The sequence below is a fragment of the Rhinatrema bivittatum genome, chromosome 2 (assembly GCF_901001135.1).
Source record: "Rhinatrema bivittatum chromosome 2, aRhiBiv1.1, whole genome shotgun sequence".
In the NCBI taxonomy this organism is placed as follows: domain Eukaryota; kingdom Metazoa; phylum Chordata; class Amphibia; order Gymnophiona; family Rhinatrematidae; genus Rhinatrema; species Rhinatrema bivittatum.
The window spans coordinates 296,656,335-296,680,455 of NC_042616.1; the positions used below are offsets into that span (position 1 = coordinate 296,656,335).

Genomic DNA, 24,121 nt, shown 5'->3' on the forward strand with positions numbered 1-24,121 from the left:
TCGCAGGCCCGGGCATGGAAATACCCTCCCACGATGATTTTAGAACCTGGTTCCGAGAGCTTAAACAAGAAATCAAGAATCAAATGCAAGAACTTATGAGCCTTATTACAGAGGTTAAAGAAGAACTGTCGGAACTAGGCCATCGAATAGATGATACAGACATCAGAGTGGATGGCCTAGCTGAAGATATGAAGAAGGTGAGATCTGAGCAAGCAGATGCAAAAATGGATGTTGACTGGGTCAATCAAAAGCTAGAAGACCTTGAAAACAGAAGCTGTAGAACTAATCTACGGTTCCGAGGAATACCAGAATTGTCTGAGTACACAGACTGTAAAGCTGCAATTATTTAGTTGTGCAAGGACCTCTTCTTAAAGACAGAAACTCCGGATGCAAGCAACATGATGTCCAGAAGGTTAAACTAGAATGAGCGGACAGAGCTTTAGGGCTCAAAATTGCTAACAAATCAAGGGACATTATTGTCTGTCTTCACTCCTATGAACTTAAAGAACAAATATTCCATGAGGCCCATAAACAGGCTACCTGGCTTTGGGAAGGGCATGAAATTGCGGTGTTCGCGGATCTTTCACCACTCACCCTGGAAAAATGCCAGGATTTACGGGACATTACAGGCGTATTACGCAAAGAGATCCTGCGATATAGATGGCTATACCCCTTCAGGTTGGGATTCACGATTAAGGCCACCTCCTATCGGGTGAAAACTACGGCGGAAGAATTAACTCTTCTGAAAGAGGCTAATATAGCCTGTGTTATTAAGCAGCCTATTTCAAAACAAGCACCATTCGCCAGAGAGGAAATCCATGCTGGCAGAGAGTAGCTAAAGGTGGACACCGACTCGGAGGGATCCGCATTGCCAATAGACACAACGTGAACATAGGACTTACAAGATAGGTGACTGAAGGATCTGCGACTTCTACGCAGAAAGACTGTTACCTATAACACCACGCATAAGATGGACATACATCTTTGATACTGGGAAACCTGCAAATATGGCTTTTGCTTTTGCAAAGGGGATTGCAAGTTTATAATGCTTTCAATTTACTTGCGACACTTAATTTTCTCGCTGATATCTTGGTACTGATCTCCCTAGCGGTATTCTGGATGAATTCTTGTCTGAGATTTTACGTTATTCTTATTAATATAAGTGATGCTCAGGAATGATGACTCCTCTTCAGAGACTTTGGGAATGGGGGTGAGTTGTAGGCCTCACTGAGAGTGGAGGAGAGAGGGGAAGGGGGGTGTTCTTGCTATTCTCTCTGCTGCATAGGGGTGTTTCTGAGGGAAATAATGCAATGCATGGGACAATAATGTAATGCATGGGACAATAAAGAAGGTGCTGAGTACAATATGGTATATACCCAATGCGAAAAAGATTGCCTTTAAATGCTTTGTTGTGGATATTATCTCAATGTTACTAGGGCCAGGGAATTGCCAGCATTTCTTATGGATATATAATGGCATCATTTAAAGTTGTATCATTAAACATTAAAGGGTTAAATACCACGAAAAAATGCAACTTACTTATCAAAGAATTGATAAGCTCCAGGCAGCTATAGTGCTCCTCCAAGAGTCACATCTAAAACCTAGGTATGAATGCTTAATGCGCATGCATAAATGTCCTCACAGATATTGGGCTGGAAGCTCGAAGACAAATAAATATGCAGGGATGGGGATATTGATTCACAGAGATGTGGTGTTTGAATTGAAGAACTGTATTACTGACCCCAATGGGAGATATATTCTTTTAACTTTACTGGTGGGGGGAGAGCTTATCACCATAGTCAATCTGTATAACACTAATTATCACCAAGAACACTTATTTACTTGTATTAGTGAATTAATAAGGGAAAAAGCTTCTGGTGCTTTAATTTTTGGAGGAGACTTTAATATCATGATGAATCCTCTGCTAGATAACTCATCACATAAGAACACGGGATCCAAAGCCGCTAGAACAGTGTTGGAATTGTTAAAAAGCAGGGTACCCTATTAGACACCTGGCAGGTTAGATATCCCAAATCAAGATGCTATACTTTTTTTTCATGCCCTCACAAATCATATTCATGAATTGATATGTTATTGGTAGATAAGGGACTAATAAATAAAGTAACAAAAACGGATATAGAGGCAATCCATTGGACAGACCATGCTGCAGTTTGATTTACTATTTTCCTCAAAAATTACAATATTGGCCAACGCTTCTGGAAATTAAATGACTCACTGCTTAGTGATGACAGTTTCTTTGGAAAGCTTAAATTGCAAATAGATGACTATTTGCAGCTAAATGATACTGGCGAGGTCACTTCTACTTCGCTATGGGAAGGGCTTAAAGTAGTAATACACAGATATTTAATTTCCAGAGCCTCCTATCTAAAGGAAAGGAGAGGAATATATTAAAATTAAGACTTAGCTAAAAATTTTAGAACGACAACATCAGACCTCACTATCCCCTTCATCAGCAAATAAAACAATGTAGGGAACAAATAGAACATTGGGATACAATGGCTATTGCTCATGCCCTGGAACTCACTCAACAAAGTTACTTTGAGGGAGGCAACAAAGCCAGGAAACTACTGGCCAACAAATTAAAAAAATGAATGATGCAAAATAATGTGACCAAAATTAAGCATAACATTGGACAACTGCTAAATGAGAATAAAGACATCCGTAAGCGCTTTCTTGAGTTCTATGCTGAATTATATAACCCGAATACTCAAATTACTAAGGATGGAATAGATATTTACTTGAACTCGGCTGATCTCCCAACCCCGACAGATTCCCGAGATGTCCTAGAAGCTGAGATACCTGAAACTGAGGTGAAAGCAGTGATTCTGGCCCTTAAAGCAGGTAAATCCCCCGGGTTGGATGGGTTTACCAATACTTTCTATAAAAAACTGATTGATACCGTAACACCACTATTAACTAATATGTATAACTCTTTACGGGAGGGAATAGCTTTACCACCACATACTAATGTAGCTGATATTACCATAATAGGCAAACCAGAAAGAGACCCTGTATTATGTGGATCCTATCGACTAATCACGCTAATCAATATCGATTTAAAGATCTTAGCTAAAATTCTGGCATGGCGCCTAAATAAGTTTATAGCCCAAATTATACACCATGACCAAGCAGGATTTATACCTGGGAGGATGGCAGTGGACATTGTCTGGAAGATCTGTGATATAATGTGGTGGGTCAAAAAGCAAGGAATCTCGGCATTATTTTTATCAGTAGATGCTGAAAAAGCATGTGACCTGGTTCATTGGCCTTTTCTTTTTCAGCTACTAGGTAAAATGCAATTTGGGGAGCACTTCATACAATGGATTCAAGCATTGTACTTAGACCCTAAAGCCTGTGTAAAAGTAAATGGGAGCTACTTGGATCCTTTCCCAGTGGGCAGAGGCACTAGACAAGGGTACTCTCTTTCACCTTTATTATTTGTTATATTCCTAGAGTCATTAGCGATAAAAATATGACAAAACTCGGCAATTCAGGGTGCCTGATTGTGAACCATTTGCTCCAAAATATCACTATTTGCGGACGATGTCCTCTTCACTCTGATGAATCCGAAAGACTCCCTGGCAGCAACAGTAGTAGAACTAGAGAAATTTAGCTGGGTTTCAGGATACAGAATTAACTGGGATAAATCAGAGATTTTGAATCTCACTGTCTCTCAAGAACAGGAGAGATCATTAAAGGACATATACCCTTTTCTATGGGCAGCCCATAAGAAAAAATATTTGGGAATATATCTAGGCATCAAAGATGATTTGTATTCCCTGAACTTTGTGCCACTACTTAACAATATCGAAAAAAAAGTTAGAAGAGTGGAACTGCTATCACATTTCATGGATAGGGTGAATAGCGGTAATTAAGATGAACATACTCCCCAGGTTCCTATATTTGTTTCAGACACTACCAATACAGATATCATCAAACCTTTTAGAAAAATGGCAAGCAAAATTAATGATATACATATGATGGGCAAGCGGTCTAGGATAGCTAAAAAGGTGCTATATCTAACTAAACCGAGGGGAGGAATGGGAATCCTTCAATTAGCCTAGTATTATGCAGCGGCTAATCTTAGGCCAGTAGTGGACTGGCATAGATATGGACAGCAGAAAGCCTGGGTGGTTGTTGAACAGACATTTCTACATCATATTCCCTTAAGATTATTGATATGGCAACCCAAGAGGGCAGGTGATATCCCACGGAATTTACCACCATCTGTGCTATTAATCCTAGCCCTTTGGCGAAAATGGCAGAAAGTATTGGTGGGATCAAGAGACTATCATTTTAATACATCTATCTACCATAATAATAAATTCAGGCATGGTTTGGAGAACCCAGACTTCTGAAACTGACAAACCAAGGGAATAGAGAGATGGGAACACCTATGGAATATACAAGGATTCGGTAGCTTTCCTGATTTATAGGAATGTTATAAACTACCGAACTCAGCTAAGTACGCTTATTTACAAATTATAAATTTTCCAAAGCATAATAATTTAGATAATCACCTTACACAAGGAGTCTCATATTTTGAAACAATATGCCATTAAATGGATTGAATCACTGGCTCCCTATCCAAAATCTATGCCATCCTAAATAGAGATCCCCCAGTTAAACCCGTCTACATGAAAGCCTGGGAAACTAATTTGGGATATGAAATTACTGAGGAGATGTGGATATATTTCAGTCTACAGGAAAAGGGTTACTTTCAGCTACGTTAATTGAGAATGGATACAAAACACTATACAGATGGTACATGACTCCTACACGTTTACATAAAATAAATACTAAGTGGCCTGAGGATTGTTGGAAGGGCTGCGGTGGGAATATCCTGTGATTATAAGACTTTGGGAAGGTGTTTGCCAGTGGTTGAAAGATATTTTATCATTACCTGTATTTTTATAACTAATTCATGCCCTGCTAAATGTAGATTATTTTCAGGAGAGCAAATATGACAGCATGCTTGTCCGATTCGCATGTACGGCCGCCAGATGCGAGATTGCCGGAGAGTGGCGGGCCTCCACATCTCCACAAATAATTGATATCAAGATGTGAATGGACAAAATATATCCACTCAGTAAACTAACTGCCTTCAAACATAAGTCTTTGGGACATTTTGCGAAAATTTGGAGCGCATACAAACAATGGAGGAAAACATCAACCGCCTCTTAATTCCTCATGCTATGGACCTTATGATTATGGTGCTAGACAGGTAGCAAGTATGGCCACCTCTAGCAGTAAAGAGAACTGGGGGGGGGGGGGGGGAGAGGAGGGGGGAGAGGAGGAGATAAAAGTCAGAAAATCACGATCAAGCTTGTAAATTCTTGTTTATTGAGCCTTGATGTGATTATGTAACACAAGTGGCTTTTTACATTGTTTATTTTCTTTGTATTGTTTCATTGGAAAGTTTGATTAATAAAATCATTAAATTAAGAAAAAAACAAACCAGCCGGATTAAAAAAGGGCAGGATGTAGGCGTTCCGAGGCGTGGTTTACATTTACCCAGCTAGCTCTGAATATCAGCGCTAGCTGGGTAATGTTCTCTGGCTAACTTTGGCAAAAAAGCAGTCCTAAAGTTAGCCGGAGAACTGTTTCCCTGCCAATAAAAAACCAAAATAAAACGCAAGTAACTGTGCAGCTGCTGTTGCAGTTGGGTGCTGCAGTCAGGATAGTGGACCCTTGGGCCGGTCTACCCAGGGTGACAGGGTAGGCCGGGAGGCGGAGCCACAGGCTAGCGGTGTTCACCCAGGAACCAGGAGCCCCCCCAGGAGGAGCCCGTAGGGTCCTGGAACCTTGGGACTTGGGAGAACGCTCAGAGTCAATGGCAGATAAAGCCTGGGCCAGGAGAGTAGTAAGAAAAGTCCAAAGAAAGAAAGATAGTCTGTAGGCCAGCAATGCAGGTCGAGGGCCAGCTGATGACAGGACAGCGGGCGGCAGCGATACCTGTAGCAAGCCGGACCATGCGGCAGGGATTGTAGACTGGAATGGAGTCTGTAGCTGGCTGTGAGCTGGAGCAGGCTGAAGCGGAGTCGGAAATGGACCAAGGTCAGAGGCAGGCAGCAGGCTCAAGCGACGTCAGGAACGGACCAGGGTCAGAGGCAGGCGGCAGGCTGAAGCGAAGTTAAAGGCAATCCAAAGGTCATGTCAGGAACGAGGAACAGACGAAGTGCAACTCAGAACTTCTAGGCAGTAGTGAACCTCGTTGCAAGGCAAAGAGAAGGCGTCCGGACGCTGGTTATATCAGGCTTAGGGCGTGGCGTCATTAGCACAGGCGGGGCCAGACTCCCGGGAGCTGTGTGCACATAGTGTGCGTCCTCACGCGCGCGCGAGGCAGCGGGGAGACGGGCAAGCAATGGCGGACGCCGCGAGGAACCGTCAGAGCCGCAGGAGTCCCGGGCATGTGGAACGCGGCGTTTCCAGCAGCGGAGGTGAGCACTGTTCAAAGCAAAAGAAGGGGAAGCGGTGGAGACCGCAACAGCTGCAGCCTGCCAGCTCTCATCCAATCTCCAGAGTAAAAGAGTAAATAGCCCCGATCCTTCCCCCTAATTCCACACTCCCCAACCCCCAAATGTGAGAGTGGGTGGGCATATGTGGGTGTGTGTGGAAGAGGAAGGGAGTGAGTGAGCGAGCGTGCCTATAAGAGAATGTGACTGGGAGAATGAGAGGAGTCAAGGTATAAATGAGCACGTGAGAATGTGGTGTGAGAATGAAAGTGTATGTGTGTGAAAGTGAGCTTGAACATATGGGTGTGTGTGTGTACAAGAGTAAGCTTGTGTGCATCTGGTCCCAGCTGTTGTTCTGCCTGCTAATCCACGGTAATCACAGGGTGAGTGGAAACCCAAAGTTCCCAGGTATGGCTATTTGGGAAGAAAGGAAGTTCTGTGTTCAGACCAGGTCCTGGGGAGAACAGGAGCCTGGAGAACCCCCAGAAATCCAATTCCCACCTGTTTTACTGAAGCAGCATGAGAAATTGGCTTCTTGTGATTTTTCTCTGCTGACTACTTGGGCTTGTCTGCTATTCAAATACTGTGTGAAGAACGGTTTTCCTGTACTTTTCTAGTTTTGTTGTGCTTTACTCGATTTTGACTGCAGTAAAGTAATATTTTGTTTTGGAACACAACATTCGATGCGTGACCTGTTTACTGTAAGGCTGTGAGCATGATCCCTTTGGGCTTTACAGCATTGCTGTCCTCCATGGAAGAATCTTGGTCCAGGGCTGCAGCCAAATTTTCTTCAATCTCTGAAGCATCTGAAGGTGGCCCCTTGCCTACTTCTGGGAGAGTTTGGAGAAAGGAAGTTAACACCCTGAAAAACTGACTTGGGATAGATAGAAAATTATTCAGGCCCAACACCACACAAAGCCTATCAGCAGGGTGAACCCGCCCTACTTTTTCCCCTTTATATACATGGAAATGTAAATTAAGAAAAACTGGACAATATCTCCATGCGTACAATGGAATAAAACTAGGACTGACTCAGCCTGTCCTAGGTGAAATGAAGCAAACGGGTAACCCTGGTTAAACTGTCTTATAATTTATAACACATATCCCATGCAATGCAATTGTAGCCTGAACTCTTTATCCTGCATGAGAGGGGCTTTTAGGTTCTTTTCCATAGGAGGGAAACTACATTTCAAGACCCGAGTGGAAGAACTGCCAAGTTACCCAGTTGTGGCCAGTGCTGGTTTTGAACTTACATTCCAAAGCAAGGCAGTATTTGTACACCCTGATGTCACCCATTGAAATCAGTACTGCATATCCCATAGTGCATCAGCAGGGGATGTCAGAAATCCAGGACTGCACTAAAATCTCCCTCCTGGAACTGGATGACTTGGCCATTCTGTAGTGGTGGAAAATGACAAAATGGCATTTTGGACTCGTCTTAAATAATTCATGACAATACAAATTGTTCTGTTGACATCAAACAATGATTAGAAGAAGAATTTTACAGAAGAAAAAACATTTAACAGTTTATTTATATTCTGACCAATGAGCTATTGGATGCTCAACTCTTTAGCTCCCAATTGCATTTCTGTGATTGTACAAAAGTGCCAGAATGATCAGGGGCAATGCATTCCTCCGTCCCTGATCCATCTCCACTCTCTGCATATTGATTCAACAGTCTTTTTGTAGTACTCAGTAATTTCTTCTTAACTTCAATCAAGAAGCTGACTACTGCCTGGCTAGTCCTAGATTACCCTGGGATTTTCTTCTGCTGCCCTGCACATTACTAATGAAAGCTCCTGAATACTTCCTCCAAGGTGGTAGTATCCTAGAGATCTCATTAGCTAAGAGTCTCTGTTGATTCAGGCTCCTATCTCTTAACCACCCATTTCAAACAGAAGCCTGAATCTACTTCTTCTCACAGAGATATGGGTGTTGAAATGCCTTCTTTATCCTTTGATCTCTGGAAAAAGTAACTGTCACTGCTCTTTTCACTACACCCTGTGGCTCTCTAGCATTTTTTTCTGTCTATTGGCATATCTCATTTGCAAATTCAACCCAGGGATTAGACAAAAAATATAGTCTTCTCCTCAATTGTGAGGAGAAGACTATATTTTGTTTGGGAAAGGATGTTTCTCTGAGTGCATCTATGGGGATAAATACTGGTGATAATCATAATTTGGAAGCCAGAGATGAGGCACGTAACCTGGGAGTAATCATTGATTGTAGTCTTTCTTTGAAATCACAGGTTAAGAAGGTTACAGGCTTGCTTTTCATCAGTTATGAGCATTGCGCCAATTGAATACTTTAAATATGTAAGCTAGAGAAGTACAGGATGTGTGACCTATATAGCGTATTATGTTAAAATAAAGTTTGAGGCAATGCTAACCTCAAAGGGTCAAGTTCCTCTCGCTCCATCCTTTGCTACCATGAGAGAAGATTAATAGAAACCATAATGTGTGCCTTTCTTCTCTTTATAGTTTCTCTCCTAAAAGCAATGTGGAATTTAGATGGGTTTCTCAATCAAAGGTAAAACTCCATACTTTTGAAGAATATTGATACACTTGGGGGTAGCATAATTGTTAAACCAGTGGATAAATCGAGACAAACTGGACAAATGCATAATCTGTCTGTAGAGGAGTTGTTAGGCAAGAGAAATTGGGCTCAGTAGACCTCTGGCTTTCTTTCCACCTCGCCAGCTGCACAATGATATGCCATCTACTCGGAGGTTCTCTCAGCTTTATTTCTTACTTATGATTTATTCAGTAAAATGCTTAAAGTGATAGTAACTAACTCAAAAGAGGGTAAACAGTAGCATCCCATAGTAATGCAATGACAAAGTTGTTTTGTTGCAAAAAGAATTAAAAAACTAAGCATCCTGAAAAAAGAACAGCCGAGGAACTAGCATAGTACCACCAGTGCAGGAAAGCCGATGCCCAAAGCTGCCAGGGCATAGGTGGTTTTTATGGCAAACCCCCATTGTTTGCTTATATTCATTGCTTTGCATCTCCACATAGTTGCTAAGGACAGGAAATAAATAGCAGCATTTCACATGCAAAATCCTTGCATCAGGAAATGTGCTTAAAGATAAAGCAGAATATTATTTATTGCACATCCAGAATCTATATTTCCTATTATAGACCTCTCACAGTGGATTTTACTGATGGTAAGCTCAAGATCAGAACAGGCATGCAGTTAAGCAAGGCTCATACTGTACATTGCTAGCAATAGTAACAGAAACATTAGTGGAAACTTGAATTGCATTGCAATCTGCTGCTTACTGTCAGACAAAACAGCAGCACAGTTTCGTGTTCAGGACTTTACAAGATACATCGTTCTAATGCTTCATAACAGTCATTATAAGATCTCAATAAAGTACATATTTTAAAGGTAATACAAATCCTGCTTAAAATACAACATATGGTAGAAACAAGCATGGAGGAAAAGAAGTGGCTGAGATTGGGTCTGCATATATATTCACCTTGATTTTATTATTTAGGGGTCAAGAGCCCTGTCTACCAGTAAAGTACAACGGAAAGAAGCTCAGGGCCAAGGGGTCATGATGTGAGTCTGGAAGGAGGGAGGCTCAGAAGAAAGGACTTCTGTACGGAGAGCATGATGAGTTCTGAGAGGTGGTAACACCAGCACAGTGGCAGGATTCAAGCACGCTTGGGCCAGCTGAAGAAGGCATAGGAGGAAGGCAACTGGAGATAAATGAGGGTCTGTGGTTAGTCTCAGGCAGGGGTGACTGAGCTGAGGGGGTGACTCAAGAGATTCTTATCTACTAACAAATACAATGTTTAACATCCTCAGTTTTAAACACATTTACAATTGCTAAGCAGTGCTGTCAACATTAAGCAAAAGGAAAAGTATGCAGACCATAGTTTAAAAATAAGATTTGAAAGACCAGAGTATTCATAACGGGGGGGGGGAAATATACCTTCCCTCCCCCTCCCCTCCTCCTTTTCTCATTGTATCTGTTACCTGACATGGAGTTCATAAGCTGTCATGTGTAGGCAATTTCTTACAATCAGGTTTTGAAAATCTGTTTTTCCAAAACAAAAATAAGCACTGCACTTCAACACAACACACAGAGTGCTGGTATTCGCTTTTTTTTTTTTTTTTTTGCGGCACAGCGATGACCAGACGCAACACAGTTTGTGCCTTCAGTCCATCAGGGATGCCAGCAAGTCACAGTACCATAATCCAGTCATGTGTCTCTGTCTCTGCAGTGGGATAAGGAGCCGGGAATCTGCGTCTCTTATCTCTGCAGCAGGACAGTGAGTGGGGCTTGGCGCTTCTGCCACCGCAGCATAACAAGAATCAGAGGGCGCTGTCACTGTCTCCTCAATATTTATAACGAGGGACTCTGCGTGACACACCAGGAATGCATGTCAGAGTACAAGCTCCAGAAATATAACTGCGGGTTCATATATAATAGTTCTCCTACCTTAATGCCTGAATGCTTTGGAGGCTGTGATATCTTTCACTGGACCAACAAAAAGGGTTTTGCATTATAGATATTATTGTATGTTAACACTTGGGATCCCTTTTCCAGACATTCACCCTAGGTGGGCTCAACCTTTAATGCAGAATTCCATCTGTGTACAGATCATTTTTCATAGGTCCAGAAAAAGGTAGCATGCACTAAAAAATGATCCGCTTTTCTCTGTGACCATTGCAACGGCAAACGTTTAGATCTATCCTTTGACTGCTGGAGGTATCTGAATGTTTGCAGTGTTGTATTTATTTTAAAACTACATGCTGTCAGAAGGCATTTGCTTCTCTTTGGTTCAAGCACATCATTGTGTAGATTCTTTTTTTCGGATTCTTATACATTCTTATACCAATTATTCTCTTTCCATGCCTTCAACTCTTTTCCTCCATTAATGAAAGATAGAGTATCGCTAAGGCCCCTGAATTAACATCTGACAAAATGGACTCTGTGTTTGAAAGCTCATGCCTCCAATAAATTGGTCAGTCTATAAGGTGCCACCTGCCTCTTGTCATTTTTGCTGCATCAGACTAACTTGGCTATCCCTCTGAAGATCTATATGTGCACATGACTTAGCTTCTCCAGCAGAGGAAGTAAGGTATGCAAGGTTTTCTGAGAGAGAGAGAATACTACAGCAGTCCTATAAGGGGACACGTGGGCATTTAGAGTCAGTTTTTCTTCTGTGCCCACCCTGGCCACAGCAACATGTGCAAAGCTGCTTTACAATATCTGATGGCTTTATAAATGATTTAACAAATTGAGCTTATTGAGGCTCTACTGGACTGAATGACACCTGTGGAAGCGGTTATATTGGATGCATACTGATGGCTTCTGCATTAGTTGATGCAGAGAATGTTTTAGAACATTCAGCATCGCTTGTTTTCAGTGGCTTGGTAACTGCATGAGGCCCTGCACATCTAAAATCTTTCAGGAGCCTCACAAAGTTTTTTCTGAATTTCACCCCAATAAAGAAATACAAGACAGGATTGAGGCAGCCGTGAAAATAAGCAATGGCTTCGGTTATAGTTACTGCATAAATGAAGTGTGGATGCATGTGGATGTTTGGGTCTGTGGTGCTGATAAGAATCACAAGATTGTACGGCAGCTGAGTAGCAATGAAGACTGCCACCACCATGAATATAATTTTCAAGGATTTGTACTTCCGAATCCCCTTGGCATGAATGATGATGTTGATAATGATTGCGTAACAAACAATCATGGTTAAAAGGGGGATGAAGAAGCCAAATGTCATTTGGAACCCGTTGACGATCAATTGCACATGAGGTGGATTGTACTCGGCATAGCATTTCAGTTGGTTGCTAATTGTAAACTGCTTGTTAAAAATAAACTGTGGTGTGGCAATTGCGAAAGAAACTACCCAGACTGTGACGCAGACTGCGATGCCGAAAGCCAGTTTTTTCCCTTGAAACCTGTGCACTCTGGTGGCTCGTGCAATGGCAATATACCTGTCAACAGTAATGCAAGTGAGAGTCAGCATGGAAGTATATAGATTCACAGTGTACAGGCCCCGCAGGAGTTTGCACATGACGAGGCCAAAGATCCACTGGTGTGCAGCATCGTAGGCCAGGAATGGAAGAGTGCACAGAAAGAGGATATCAGCTGTAGCCAGGTTCACCAAAAACACATCCATCAGTGTCTTCAACTTCTCATAGAAAATATATATAAGAACAACCAGACTGTTCCCCATCAGTCCAAAAATGCAGGTAAAGGAATAAATACATGGCAGAAAGATGTTGTGAAGTGCCTGGGATACGTTATGCTCATTGGGATCTAAGGTGCTGTTTACGTAATCCAAATAGACAGAATCAGCAAAGTCGCTCTTGTCATAATATTCCATCTTAACAGTTTTTCACACCTGCAAATATTATTTTAAAAAAGAAAACATTATTAGGTTTGTCATGAGAGGCTCAATCAAATCCTTTGTACAAATGAAAGTGTTCCCCTATTGGTCTCTTGATTATTTAATCTCGAGTTATTGAAATAATGCAAAGAGAGCCGGTATACCACGATAACAAAATGTTAGTAAACATAATGTTGCATTATTAATATTATCAAACACTCTAATCTTTTTTTGTTCTTTTACTTGGTGCTCCAGTTCTCTGTCTATTATATTCAAATATGTGTGCATGAAAAGGTTTGGAATCCAAGACTTCCAGCTGTGCATCAGTTTCAACCTTAAGCTAAAATGCTTATTTTTAAATTGCATATCAGTGGTGATATTTTTTTATTTTTTTCTCAGATTATCCGCCCCAGTTTACTGCTGGACATTTCCCTTTCACCACCTCCCCACCGTGTTGATCCCCCTCAATGTTCTGCCATATATGGCCTTGCCTGTCATCATTCTGATTCCCTACTGATTCGCAATCAAAAAGAAGGCGTAGCCTTTAGACATGAATATGTGATTGATAGGGTCTGTGCTTTCCACTTTTCCTAGATTAGTTTCTGAATAGATGAATGTGTCATAAAACATTGCAGGCTGTTTCCCGGGGAAAGGGACACTGTTGACTGGCATATTGGGAGAGAGGCTTATTTTATTCAGGACGATCACAGTGCCCTTGTGTTTCTTATTTATTTATTTAAAACTTTTTATACCGGCATTAGTGGATACATCATACCGGTTCACATACAAACCAAAGGTGGAAAATACATAAAACAGGGACAGGGGGTGGGACCGGAGAGAAAAGAGGAGGCCGAATGAAAGCACACAGAGCAATACATAATATATAAATAACAGGATAAATGTCAAAGAATACTATTAGTATGACTAGCAGGAGAACACTATCAAAACTATATACATGGGTTCAGGTCAAATGATGACGCAACTTCAAGTTAAAGTGATAGAGAGCTAATCTGGGTAGGCCTGCTTAAAGAGCCACGTCTATTTGAATCTTAGTTTAAGCTCAGCAGATTGGCCAAATCCTGTTTTCATTTCTCAGTCTATACACTGTTGCATCATGGCAGAAGGTTAAAATCAAAGCATTTGCAGGAAAGATCCAGTTGCCACAAAATCCTGAAATAACTGAGTAGGTAAAATTAAATATGTATGCAATTTAAGTGCAAGTTCTATGCACCCTCTGAAGGGGGGGATCAGCTTATTATTTATTCTTTGTGAATTTCCTGCTCTGCTTTAATTTTCTAATGTGGTCAGTCAGTGAAAATATGCAAAGTCAAATAGCAAGAAGGACCCAGTTAATTGTGCTGGTTCTTGACCAGTTGCAGTCAAGTTTTCTTTTGCTTCACTTTGTTGATCTTTGCAGTTTCACCACATCTAGAAAAAAAATGTCTGTTTATCCCATTTTACCTAACTTGAGATAGGGGCTCATTAAATCATGGCCAAATGTATCACATTCACATATAGTTCACAAGATTGGATAAGTTCTTGGAGAAGAAGTCCATTACCTGCTATTAATTTAGTTGACTTAGAAAATAGCCATTGCTATTACTAGCAACGGTAACATGGAATAGACTTAGAGACAGATTTTCAAAGGGGAATGAGTGTAAGATACGCGCATACCCCCCGAAAACCTGCCCCAAGCTCACCCTGCGCGTGCCGAGCAAATGTTGAATAGGTTCGGCGGCGCACGCAAGCCCCGGGACACGTGTAAGTCCCAGGGCTTTCCTGGGGGGCGTGTCGGGGGCATGTCGGGGGCGTGTCACGGTGATGTGTCATCCGGGGTGGGGCCGTGGGCATGGTTCCGGCCCGGGAGCATTTCTGGGGCATGGCTGAGGCCTCCGAAACTGCTCCCGGGTCGGGGAATAGCACGCCTGCCGGCTGGCTGGCACACACAAGTTACGCCTGCCTTGGGCAGGCATAACTTTTCAAACAAAGGTAGGGGGGTTTAGATAGGGCTGGGGGGTGGGTTAGGTAGGGGAAGGGAGGGGAAGTTGCGGGGGGGTGGAAGGAAAGTTCCCTCCGAGGCCGCTTCGATTTCGGAGCGGCCTCGGAGGGAATGGAGGCTGGCTGCGCGGCTCGGCACGCGCAAGGCTGCGCAAAATCAGCAACCTGCGCATGCCGAGCCACGCAGCCTGCCCCGGATTTTAAAAGAAATCTGCGGCTACGCACGTATCTATTAAAATCCGGTGTACTTTTAAAAAAATCTATCCCTTAGTTTTTGGGTACTTGCCAGGTTCTTATAGCCTGGATTGGCCACTGTTGGAAACAGGATGCTGGGCTTGATGGACCCTTGGTCTGACCCAGTATGGTATGTTCTTATGTAGATCCCTTAACATTTTTGTGCAGAGTGAATTGTTTTTTTGTAAATATTTTAATAAAGAGCAAACAAATTGCAAACCACACGCCTAAACAGTGGCAGTACAAAAATAAAAATCCTTGTACAATGTCCAACATATGACAAAAACAAAAGCATGTGAACATATCTTCATTCTCTTTGTGCTTTTTATTTTTACCCTCTGCTGTCAGGGATTGGCCAATTGTAAAGTAAACATAGATGCTGCTACTACAGAACACATGGTTCAGACAACATTAGAAAAGTAGTTAACACTGTAAAGTGAAAGCCTTTTAATTCTAATTTTTTGAGATTGTACATTCAAGAATATCAACAAAAACATATTTGATAGAACCTGAAGTCACACTCAGTTATTCCCCTATTTGGCCTCTTTCAGCTTGCCACCTTTGCATATATACCTATGTTTCAGAGACATCTTGATAGTCCCTCCTTAATTCATAAGTCAATCTTTTCAAAGAATAAATATGTCAAACCAACTATACTCCTTTTGGGTGACTTGTCAGTGTTGTTCCAGTGCCCCATGGAGGTGGGGTAGGGGACTTCTCCTCTGTACCTGTCTCCATTGTTTGGCTTGTATGAGAAACCATGGTGCAACCCTATTTGTGGTATGTTGCTGCCTTCTCTGCGTGCGTCAAGAAAGAGGATCTGGTTTCCAAGTAGCAGAACAAAATAAGTGGGGAAAATATACTACGTTCTCCGACAGTTCTATCAAAAATTTGAAGTATAGCTCAGCAAACAAGTTGTAGACGATACCTTTTTTATTGGACTAGCTTTTTTATTGTTTTATTGGACTAGCTTTTTTATTGTTGACTAGCTTTTGAGTTTATGAGAGCTGTGCACATTTGCTGAAGATGATGATGCCCAAATATTCAAGTACATTCAGATTGTCCTGATGAAGGAAGCTTAGCGCCAGTGACCAGGTTTCTGTTAATTTTCTGATTGTCCTAGTAGTTTAAACAGTGGGATGGGAATCTAGGATTGAAAAACCTGCTTCTCTCTAGAGATGTGAATCGGAACCGGAATCGGTTCTGATTCCGGTTCCGATTCATAACGTGGGTTTTTTTTGTCCTGCCCGATCGCGGTTTTGTTTATCGTCTGTGCCCGAGCCGATAAACAAAAAACCCACCCTGACCCTTTAAAACGAATCCCTTAGCTTCCCCCACCCTCCTGCCCCCCCCAAAAAACCTTTTACAGGTACCTGGTGGTCCAGTGGGGATCCCGGGAGCGATCTCCCGCTCTCGGGTGTCGGCTGCCACTAATAAAAATGGCACCGATAGCCTTTGCCCTTACCATGTGACAGGGTATCCGTGCCATTGGCCGGTCCATGTCACATGGTAGGAGCACTGGATGGCCTGCGCCTTACTATGTGTTCACTGACAAAATACTCTCTTAGACTTGTTTTAAATCTGCTAGCTGTTTCATGTACTAGTACTATTTGAAAGGGCACATGAACATTCCCTATTAAACTGTTCCATGCCACTCATGATGTTATAAAAATCTATTATGAGGTCTCATATATGAGAAACTACAGCTGACCCCAGAGGGTTGCAAGGTTTGTATTTTGTTAATTTTGCAAGTGTTTTAACTTTTATATTCCTCTCTAAAGCAGCAGAAGAGAGATGCTAAATGAAAGTACAGGATTGACTCATCTTGCTAAGTTATATTAGGTCTCCAGAGATGTAAAACATAGGCTGACTTTTGCAGTGTGCCATACCAAAGATGCAAAATGTTAGTTAAGAGTTCAGAGTTAGTGATTATTTTCAGCTGCTCATTAGCTTCTCATTCTCTAACCAATACCAATAGAATGTAAGAGTCTATCCAATCCCAATATGATTGATTACAAATCTCTCTCTGTCTGCCTTAAATTACATAGATTCATTGCCATTCACTTAGTAATAAAATTTAAATAGTTTAGCTGCCCTTAGTCTCCTTGAATGCACAAAAATAAAGGTTAGCAAATAGAAACAAAAAACGTATTTAGTCCTTTTTTTATTGGACTAAATACATTTCTTGACTAGCTTTTGAAAACTAGTCAAGAAGTGCATTGTTAGTCCAGTAAAAAAGATATCACTATAAATAGTTGTGTTTTATTTTTATTTATTAACCTTTATTTCTGTAGTAAATGTAAGTAATGTGGCAAACAAGCATAGAGTGAACCCAAATTAGAATTCCTGCTCTGAGAGATCTGAAATGTGATCTGTCTCTTGTGTTCACTTCTGTGCTAATGGCTTTGTAACACAAGGAAGGGAAGACAGAGGTACTTACTCACCAAGAGGCTCCGCTGAGGTCCCTGGAGTCTTCTTCCTAAAATTGCTGATTATCAGATCCTGACAGCCACATACTTGGGTCTTTTTATGTAAATATCCTGTTTCGTTTTGCTGTCATCTTTTCTGAGAACGCCTTCCGTTTATGCTAATGAGAAAAGTTCATGCATTGCCACAGTGAATGCAGAAGCATTTCTGAATTGTCTACCTTAAGTGCCCTCCTCAGGTTACAGAAGAGCTTCTTCTGGGTTAAACTCAAAAAGTAAATCTCTTATCCTCTTTATCACAAACCGTCACTTGTTGGCAAGGACATTTGAAACCATCAAAACATCTGACAATCTCATTGTGTACCCAATAATATTTAATGTTGCTTCTTTCAAATTATTAGGAACTAAAAAAAAACTTAAGAATCTCTGTTGTCATTATAATGTTGAGGGGCGGGATAGAAATAGAAATGTTGGTTATTTCGGAGTCTACTAGTTGAAAACTGAGGCAAGGGGGGAAAAAAGAAGTAACTTCAGTAGTGACAGCTATTGGCAAACTAAACCTGCTTGGTGCTGTATAGAAAGAGAAATATTTTGAGGTGGCAGCCATGCAAGATGATTCCCTGCCCCTGCTTGGAATTCTATGCACGATTGTTAGGGATCCCCAATATTTTACTGCAAAAGATAATGTGCTAACAAAGCAAGATTGCTATAGTAAGATTTAATAAAATGACTTTCTTTTTCTTTCATATAAAATCCTGTGCAGAACAAGATAATGCTAACATGTGCATAACATGAGACAACTCTTGGTAGATGAACTTATAAATTCCCAGACTTAAATGAACACCAGTTCTCCTCCCACCCTGTCTCTTCTTGACTTTTTAATCCTGTTTCTACCACAAGCATATTTAAATTCTGGTAGAATGCTGGCCTCTACCATTGGCATTTAAACATGTTTGAGACAGATTTGGATTTTAAATTTAGTTACTCATTTTTTTAAATCCAAGCTCAAGGCAAATTATAATTCAGGTACAGGGAAGTATAGACATTTCCCTGCTGCAGAGGGCTTAAAGTTAAGACATGGAAGGGGAAAAGTCCTTAACAAATCCAGCCCTCATTTTATACCTTAGACCAGTGATTCTCAACCAGTGTGTCGCAGCTCCCGGTGTCCCACTGCTTCGTTTCTCCCTTTTTCCAGCCCCTGTGGGCCAATGGGAAACCTCCTTTCTTCCTGCCTCCACTGCCCAATGGGAAGCCTCCTCCATTCTTTCTGCCCCTGTGCAGGCCAATCGGAAGCCAGTGGGAGTAGGAAGAAAGGAGGAAGCCTCTGATTGGCTGGTGAGGCGTTGCTTCTGGGGTGGGGGTGGTTTGAGAGGAATGGCAGTGTCAAAGCCCGACCGCAAACTAGCAAGGCCGTCATGGGAGCTCATCCCCGTGTTGGCGAAAAAGAAGGCCGGCCAGAGAAAAGCCGCGGTGGAACTGGAGCCCATCCCTGCAGTGAAGGAAGAAGAGGTTTGGTGGTGAGGCCCAGTGCATGCATGTGAGAATGGGAGCCTGGGTGAGAGCTTGGGTGTGTAGGTGTGAATGGGAGCTTGGGTGTGGGTGTGAGGGTGTGAATGGGTGCCTGGGTGAGAGCTTGAGAGTGTGGATGTGAATGGGAGCCTGGGTGTAGGTGTGTGGGTGTGAATGGGAGCCTGGGTGTGGGTGTGAATGTGTGCCTGGGTGAGAGCCTGGGTATGAGTGGGTGCCTGAATGAGAGTATGGGTGTGAATGGGTGCCTGGGCGAGGGTGTGAATGGGTGCCTGGATGAGAACTTGGTTGTGTGATTAAGAACGAGACTGATGAGAAATTGACTGGTGTGTGTGATTGAGAGAGAGACCGAGACTGGTCATGGGGGTCTAATTGGGTGTGGGTGTGTATGTGTGAGGAAGAGAGACTAGTTAGGGAGGTTACTGGTCTATGTGAGACAGAGACTGTGTTTGAGTGACTGGTTGTGGGCCCTAAGGAAGAGGACTGTGAGGACGGAGTTTCAGCAGTCACTGCTGCTTCTGGTGTGTGCTATTGGTCTGCAAGGGAAAGGAGTAGGAGAGTTGCTGGAGAGGGTAAGTAAAGGTGGCTTTTTAAGTTTATTTTTCTTGATTGACTGCCATTTTAATTATTGTGTATTATGCGATGTTTGCTGTTTTGAAATATTTTATTGATATTTGGACTTGGAAATTTTTATGAGTTTTTAATTGTTGGGTGTTATTCTGTTCAGCAGCTGTTTTGAAACATTAGTATAGTTTTACAATTATTTCTGTGTGGGGCTCTATAGCAGCTTGGCTTGTTCTGTTTTCCTAATAGGAGGTGTATTAGTGTTTAGGGCCTGGTTTAATATTTGTAGTGTTGCCTTTTCATAGATAGGGTTGTTACTGTTGGAGTGCATGCCATAATGCAGGTGTAACTTTGTGCGGGTTAATTTGTGTGCATTATTGCAGATCCTGTGACTGTGTTAGGTGCTATATTTCTCTTTCCATTTCTTCAGGTTCGCACTGCATGCAGAGTGGCTTTTTTGGTTTTCCATTCCAGTTTCTGTCTCCATATTTATAATTTGTGTTTTTTCTGTACTTGGTGAAGGTCAGTTCGGGGTGTGTGACCGAGGTGAGTTATTTAACTAGCATGTAGATATTTGTATCAATCTTATTTGTTGTGTTTTCTCAATAGGATATGCATTAGTGGTAAATTACTGTCTTTTCATAAAGAAGGCTATTTTGCCTGGTAGTAAAAGGAGTTTGTTTTGCTTTTACTGAGATGTCATCATAACCAGAATATCTTTTTTATATGGTGAGTTGTACAGGGTAATGCCCTAGTTCTGCTCTGCACCCATTGCTGGGGGTTGAGGGGGTTCCTGTGGCTGCAGAGTATCGGGCGGATTTTAGAAGCCGCCCGGATTTACGCGAGCAGGGCCTTGCGCGCCGGCGCACCTATTTTCCATAGGCCGCCGGCGTGCGCAGAGCCCCGGGACGCGCGTAGGTCCCGGGGTTTTTGGAAGGGGGCATGTCGGGGGCGTGCTGGGGGGCGGGGCCCGATGATGCGGCGTTTCAGGGGTGGGTCGCGGCATTTCGGGGGCGGGACCGGGGGCGTGGTTTCGGCCTGGGGCGTTTCGGGGGCGTGGCTGCGCCCTCCAGAACTGCCCCCGGGTCGAGTCTCGGCGCGCCTCCGGGAGGTGTAAATCCGTGGATAAAGGTAGGGGGGGTTAGATAGGGCCGGGGGAGTGGGTTAGGTAGGGGAAGGGAGGGGAAGGTGAGGGGAGGGCGAAAGAAAGTTCCCTCCGAGGCCGCTCCAATTTCGGAGCGGCCTTGGAGGGAACAGTGACAGGCTGTGCGGCTTGGCGCGCGCCGGCTGCCCAAAATCGGCAGCCTTGCGCGCGCCGATCCAGGATTTTATAAGATACGCGCGGCTATGCGCCTATCTTATAAAATCCAGCGTACTTTTGTTTGCGCCTGGTGCGCAAACAAAAGTACGCGAACGCGCTTTTTAAAAAAATCTACCCCTATATGTTTACATTTAGCCCCATGATGATCACATGTTCAGTGTGTCACGCAAGTTAGAACCATCTGTGAGGTGCATCCCGGCTCAAAAAAAGATTGAGAACCACTGCCTTAGACTATGGAGGGTAATGGAGAGAAACAGGATTTGAACCCTGGCTTCTCTGGTTCTCAGCCCACTGCGCTACACATTAGCCTGCTCCTTCGTATTCGGTAAGAGTGTGATCTACATGGGCATAAGATAATAGTCTTCAAATAAGACCAGGAAAGGTAGATGTTCTAAAGTGTGCTAATGCCATTTTTATATGATAAACATATCTTCTTTATTAAGATACTTCTATAAATGAAGTCCTTCTTGGTGCAGTAAAAACATATTGCACCTTCATGTGTAAATCTGCTAATGCATATTTAAATGAAGTAAAATGAGCTGATTATCCATTCCCTCACTTTGTTCTAAGCTTTGTTAAAAAAAAAAAAAAAGTGATCATTGTCTCATCCTTTTAAATTTTGGATTTCAGCTCATCGCCTACAGGGTGGGTGCTATCTCCGGCCAAAGGGTAAAAGAGGTCATGCCTTAAACCAGGGGTGGTCAACTCTGGTCCTCGAGAGCCAAAAAGAGGCCAGGTTTTCAGGATATCCACAATGAATATGCATGAGATAGATTTGCATGCGATGGAGGCAGTGCATGCAAATCTATCTCATGCATGTTCATTGTGGATATCCTGAAAACCAGGTCTGTTTGAGGCTCTCAAGGGCCAGAATTGGTCATCCCTGTCTTAAACACTCGTTTTTTGGCTCAGCGGGGGACCAGTCACTGTGTTGGGACTTTACTTTTTCACACAGCAGGCAGCTGGGAAGCAGAGAGAGTCAGGCACAGAGGGAAGGGAAGAGCCTCCGACATGGCTACCTTTCCCATGCCTGGGCAGAGAAGACCAGGGAGAGGAAATGGATGAAGGACACAGGCGGAAAGCCAGACATTGCAGGATAAGGAACATTGCTGGGCCTGGACCTCACCTTTAAGTAGATACAGAGATGCACCAGGCGTACTCTGTTGAATTTTATTCATTAAAGTAGACTTAGAATTCAGAAGTCCTCTTCTTTTTATACGAAATCCAGTAACTGCAGAAACACTTCTTCCCGAGTCACCCATCCTTTCAGGAAATGAGGTTAGTGTATAAAGTGCACTTTTGTTCTAGGGGGAAAATATGACTTGTGAAAACAGAAATGACAGGTCTACTCATCTGCAAATACTTAGTGCAAGGCACAGTCCCACTATACAGAGAAACACAAAGAGATTTCATAAAAATATATATATATATTTTATTCATTCAAGAGGTGTCTATGGAGAAGGAAACATTTTTTATTATTTTTTTTCAAAGTGCCAGGAAATACAGTACAGAATACAATCACTTGCTTAATACAATCAGTAACAGAATAGGGCAAATTATGGGCCAGATTTTATAACATACGCACAGACGTAGATTTGTGCACGCAACCCGGCACACAAAAATCTACGCCTTATTTTTATAACATGCGTATGCACAGCCACATGAATGTTATAAAATCCAGGGTTGGCGCGTGCAAGGGGGTGCACACTTGTGCACCTTGCGCGCGCCGAGCCCTAGAGGAGCCTCGTTGGCGTTCCCCGTTCCCTCCGCCCGCACCCCAGCCCTACCTAAATCCCCCCCCCCACCTTTATTTTATGATTTATGCCTGCCTCTGGGCAGACTTAGGTTGCCCGAACCCCTGGCACGGCCAATGTGCCGGAGGCCGCGGTTCCGCCCCGCCCCTTTTTCCAAGCCCCGGAACATACAGCGTCCCAGGGCTTGCGCGTGTCGCCGAGCCTATGCAAAATAGGCTCGGCGCGCACAGTGGCACTTTCTCGGGGTTATGCGCGTAAGTTACCCGCGTAACCCTTTGAAAATCTGCCCCATGTATGCCAACATTAACTTTTCTCATGAGCATAGTATTCCCTTAACTTCCCTCAAACAGATTGATAACTATCTGGATTGCTTTTAAGTGAATGTTAGAGAGGCTTCACCAGGAACACTATGTTCAGTTCTGGAGACAGCATCTCAAAAGGGATATTGAGAGAATGGAAGCAGTCCAAAGAAAGGCAACTAAAATGGTGCAGGGTCTGTATCAAAAGCCATCTGAGAATGGACCTGGGGATCTAAAAATCTATACCCTAGAAGAGAGAAAAGAGGGGGAGATAAGATGCAGACTTTTAAATACCTGAAAGGTATTAGTAATGTGCAAGAAGCAAGTTCTGGAGCTGGGGAACATGATATTAAGTTCCATGGGAGTAGACTCAGGACCAACTTCAGAATATTTTTTCATGGAAAGGTCAGTAGATAGATACCTGGAATGCCTTCCCAGTGGAAATGGTGGAATTAAAATGGTACCAGAATTGAAAAAGGCATGGGATAAACACAGAGGCTCCCTAGGATGGGGTAACATGCACGGAGCAGCACTTACAGCCCTAAACAGAAGGTGTGGGGGTAACCTGCACAGAGATGCAGTAACAACCCTAAAAATGTTTGTTGGGAAGACTGGATGGGCCATCTGTGTCTTTTTTTCTGCCATCATTCTCATTATGTTTATTGTTCAGTACATGCAATTTCAAATAATTGGTTAGGCCACGAAATAACATTTGGCACCACCTTATAGTACTTAGCAGTGGTAAACATGGCAGCTAACTGCATCTGCGTAATTACTTTCTTAGCTTTATAAGTCTCTGTGGGACTGCAAGCTCATTGTAAAAGGGAAACACTCCACGGAGTTTCCCTTTGAAAATGTGCCCGGAGCGCACAGCATGGGTAGAAAAGTACTTGGGTACTTGTATGAGAGCAGGTGCAAAGTATGAACTCTCTGTGTTCGCTTCCACTTCCCCACCCTAACACTGACCCACATTTCCATGTGGGCTGTGAAATAGTTCATGTGCTTTTGCTTGCATTTGTAGAGAGCAACAGTCAAATCATATTTTTACAGTTAAAATATATTGGTCAACTTAAAAACTTTTGATTATTGCCCACCAAAATTTATTACAGATGCATTTGTTAGATAAATACCTCCATCATATGGCATATAAACAATACTTCTTTCAG

The 24,121-nt window shown here is 42.7% G+C and overlaps 2 protein-coding genes across 6 annotated transcripts in view; one reads left to right on the forward strand and one right to left on the reverse strand.

The window, feature by feature from the left end:
* The window catches only part of FYCO1 (FYVE and coiled-coil domain containing 1), a 231,330-nt gene that overhangs the window by 157,607 nt on the left and 49,602 nt on the right, over positions 1-24,121 (forward strand). Inside the window, exon 15 of one of the 4 annotated variants that reach the window (XM_029589663.1) lies at positions 9,976-10,158. The exons of the other annotated variants lie outside the window; for them this stretch is intronic. Coding sequence (XP_029445523.1) covers positions 9,976-10,039 — 64 coding nt within the window. The 3' untranslated portion in view covers positions 10,040-10,158. Of the gene's footprint in view, positions 1-9,975; positions 10,159-24,121 lie in introns of those variants that run through there. 4 annotated transcript variants of the gene reach the window in all.
* Positions 10,586-17,554, reverse strand: CXCR6 (C-X-C motif chemokine receptor 6). Of its 2 annotated transcripts, none has more exons than XM_029589665.1 (2): positions 17,509-17,554; positions 10,586-12,847 (listed from the first exon to the last, which is right to left on the reverse strand). In XM_029589665.1, exon 2 carries the CDS (start codon positions 12,827-12,829, stop codon positions 11,777-11,779), a length of 1,053 nt encoding a protein of 350 aa, XP_029445525.1. In that variant the 5' UTR covers positions 12,830-12,847; positions 17,509-17,554; the 3' UTR covers positions 10,586-11,776. The 2 variants fall into 2 exon arrangements, with proteins under 2 accessions (XP_029445525.1, XP_029445524.1); XM_029589664.1 differs by having other exon boundaries at positions 17,505-17,541.

Excerpts from the sequence above, each read along its gene's own strand:
- CXCR6 (XM_029589665.1), bottom strand. The coding sequence starts at position 12,829 with ATGGAATATTATGACAAGAGCGACTTTGCTGATTCTGTCTATTTGGAT.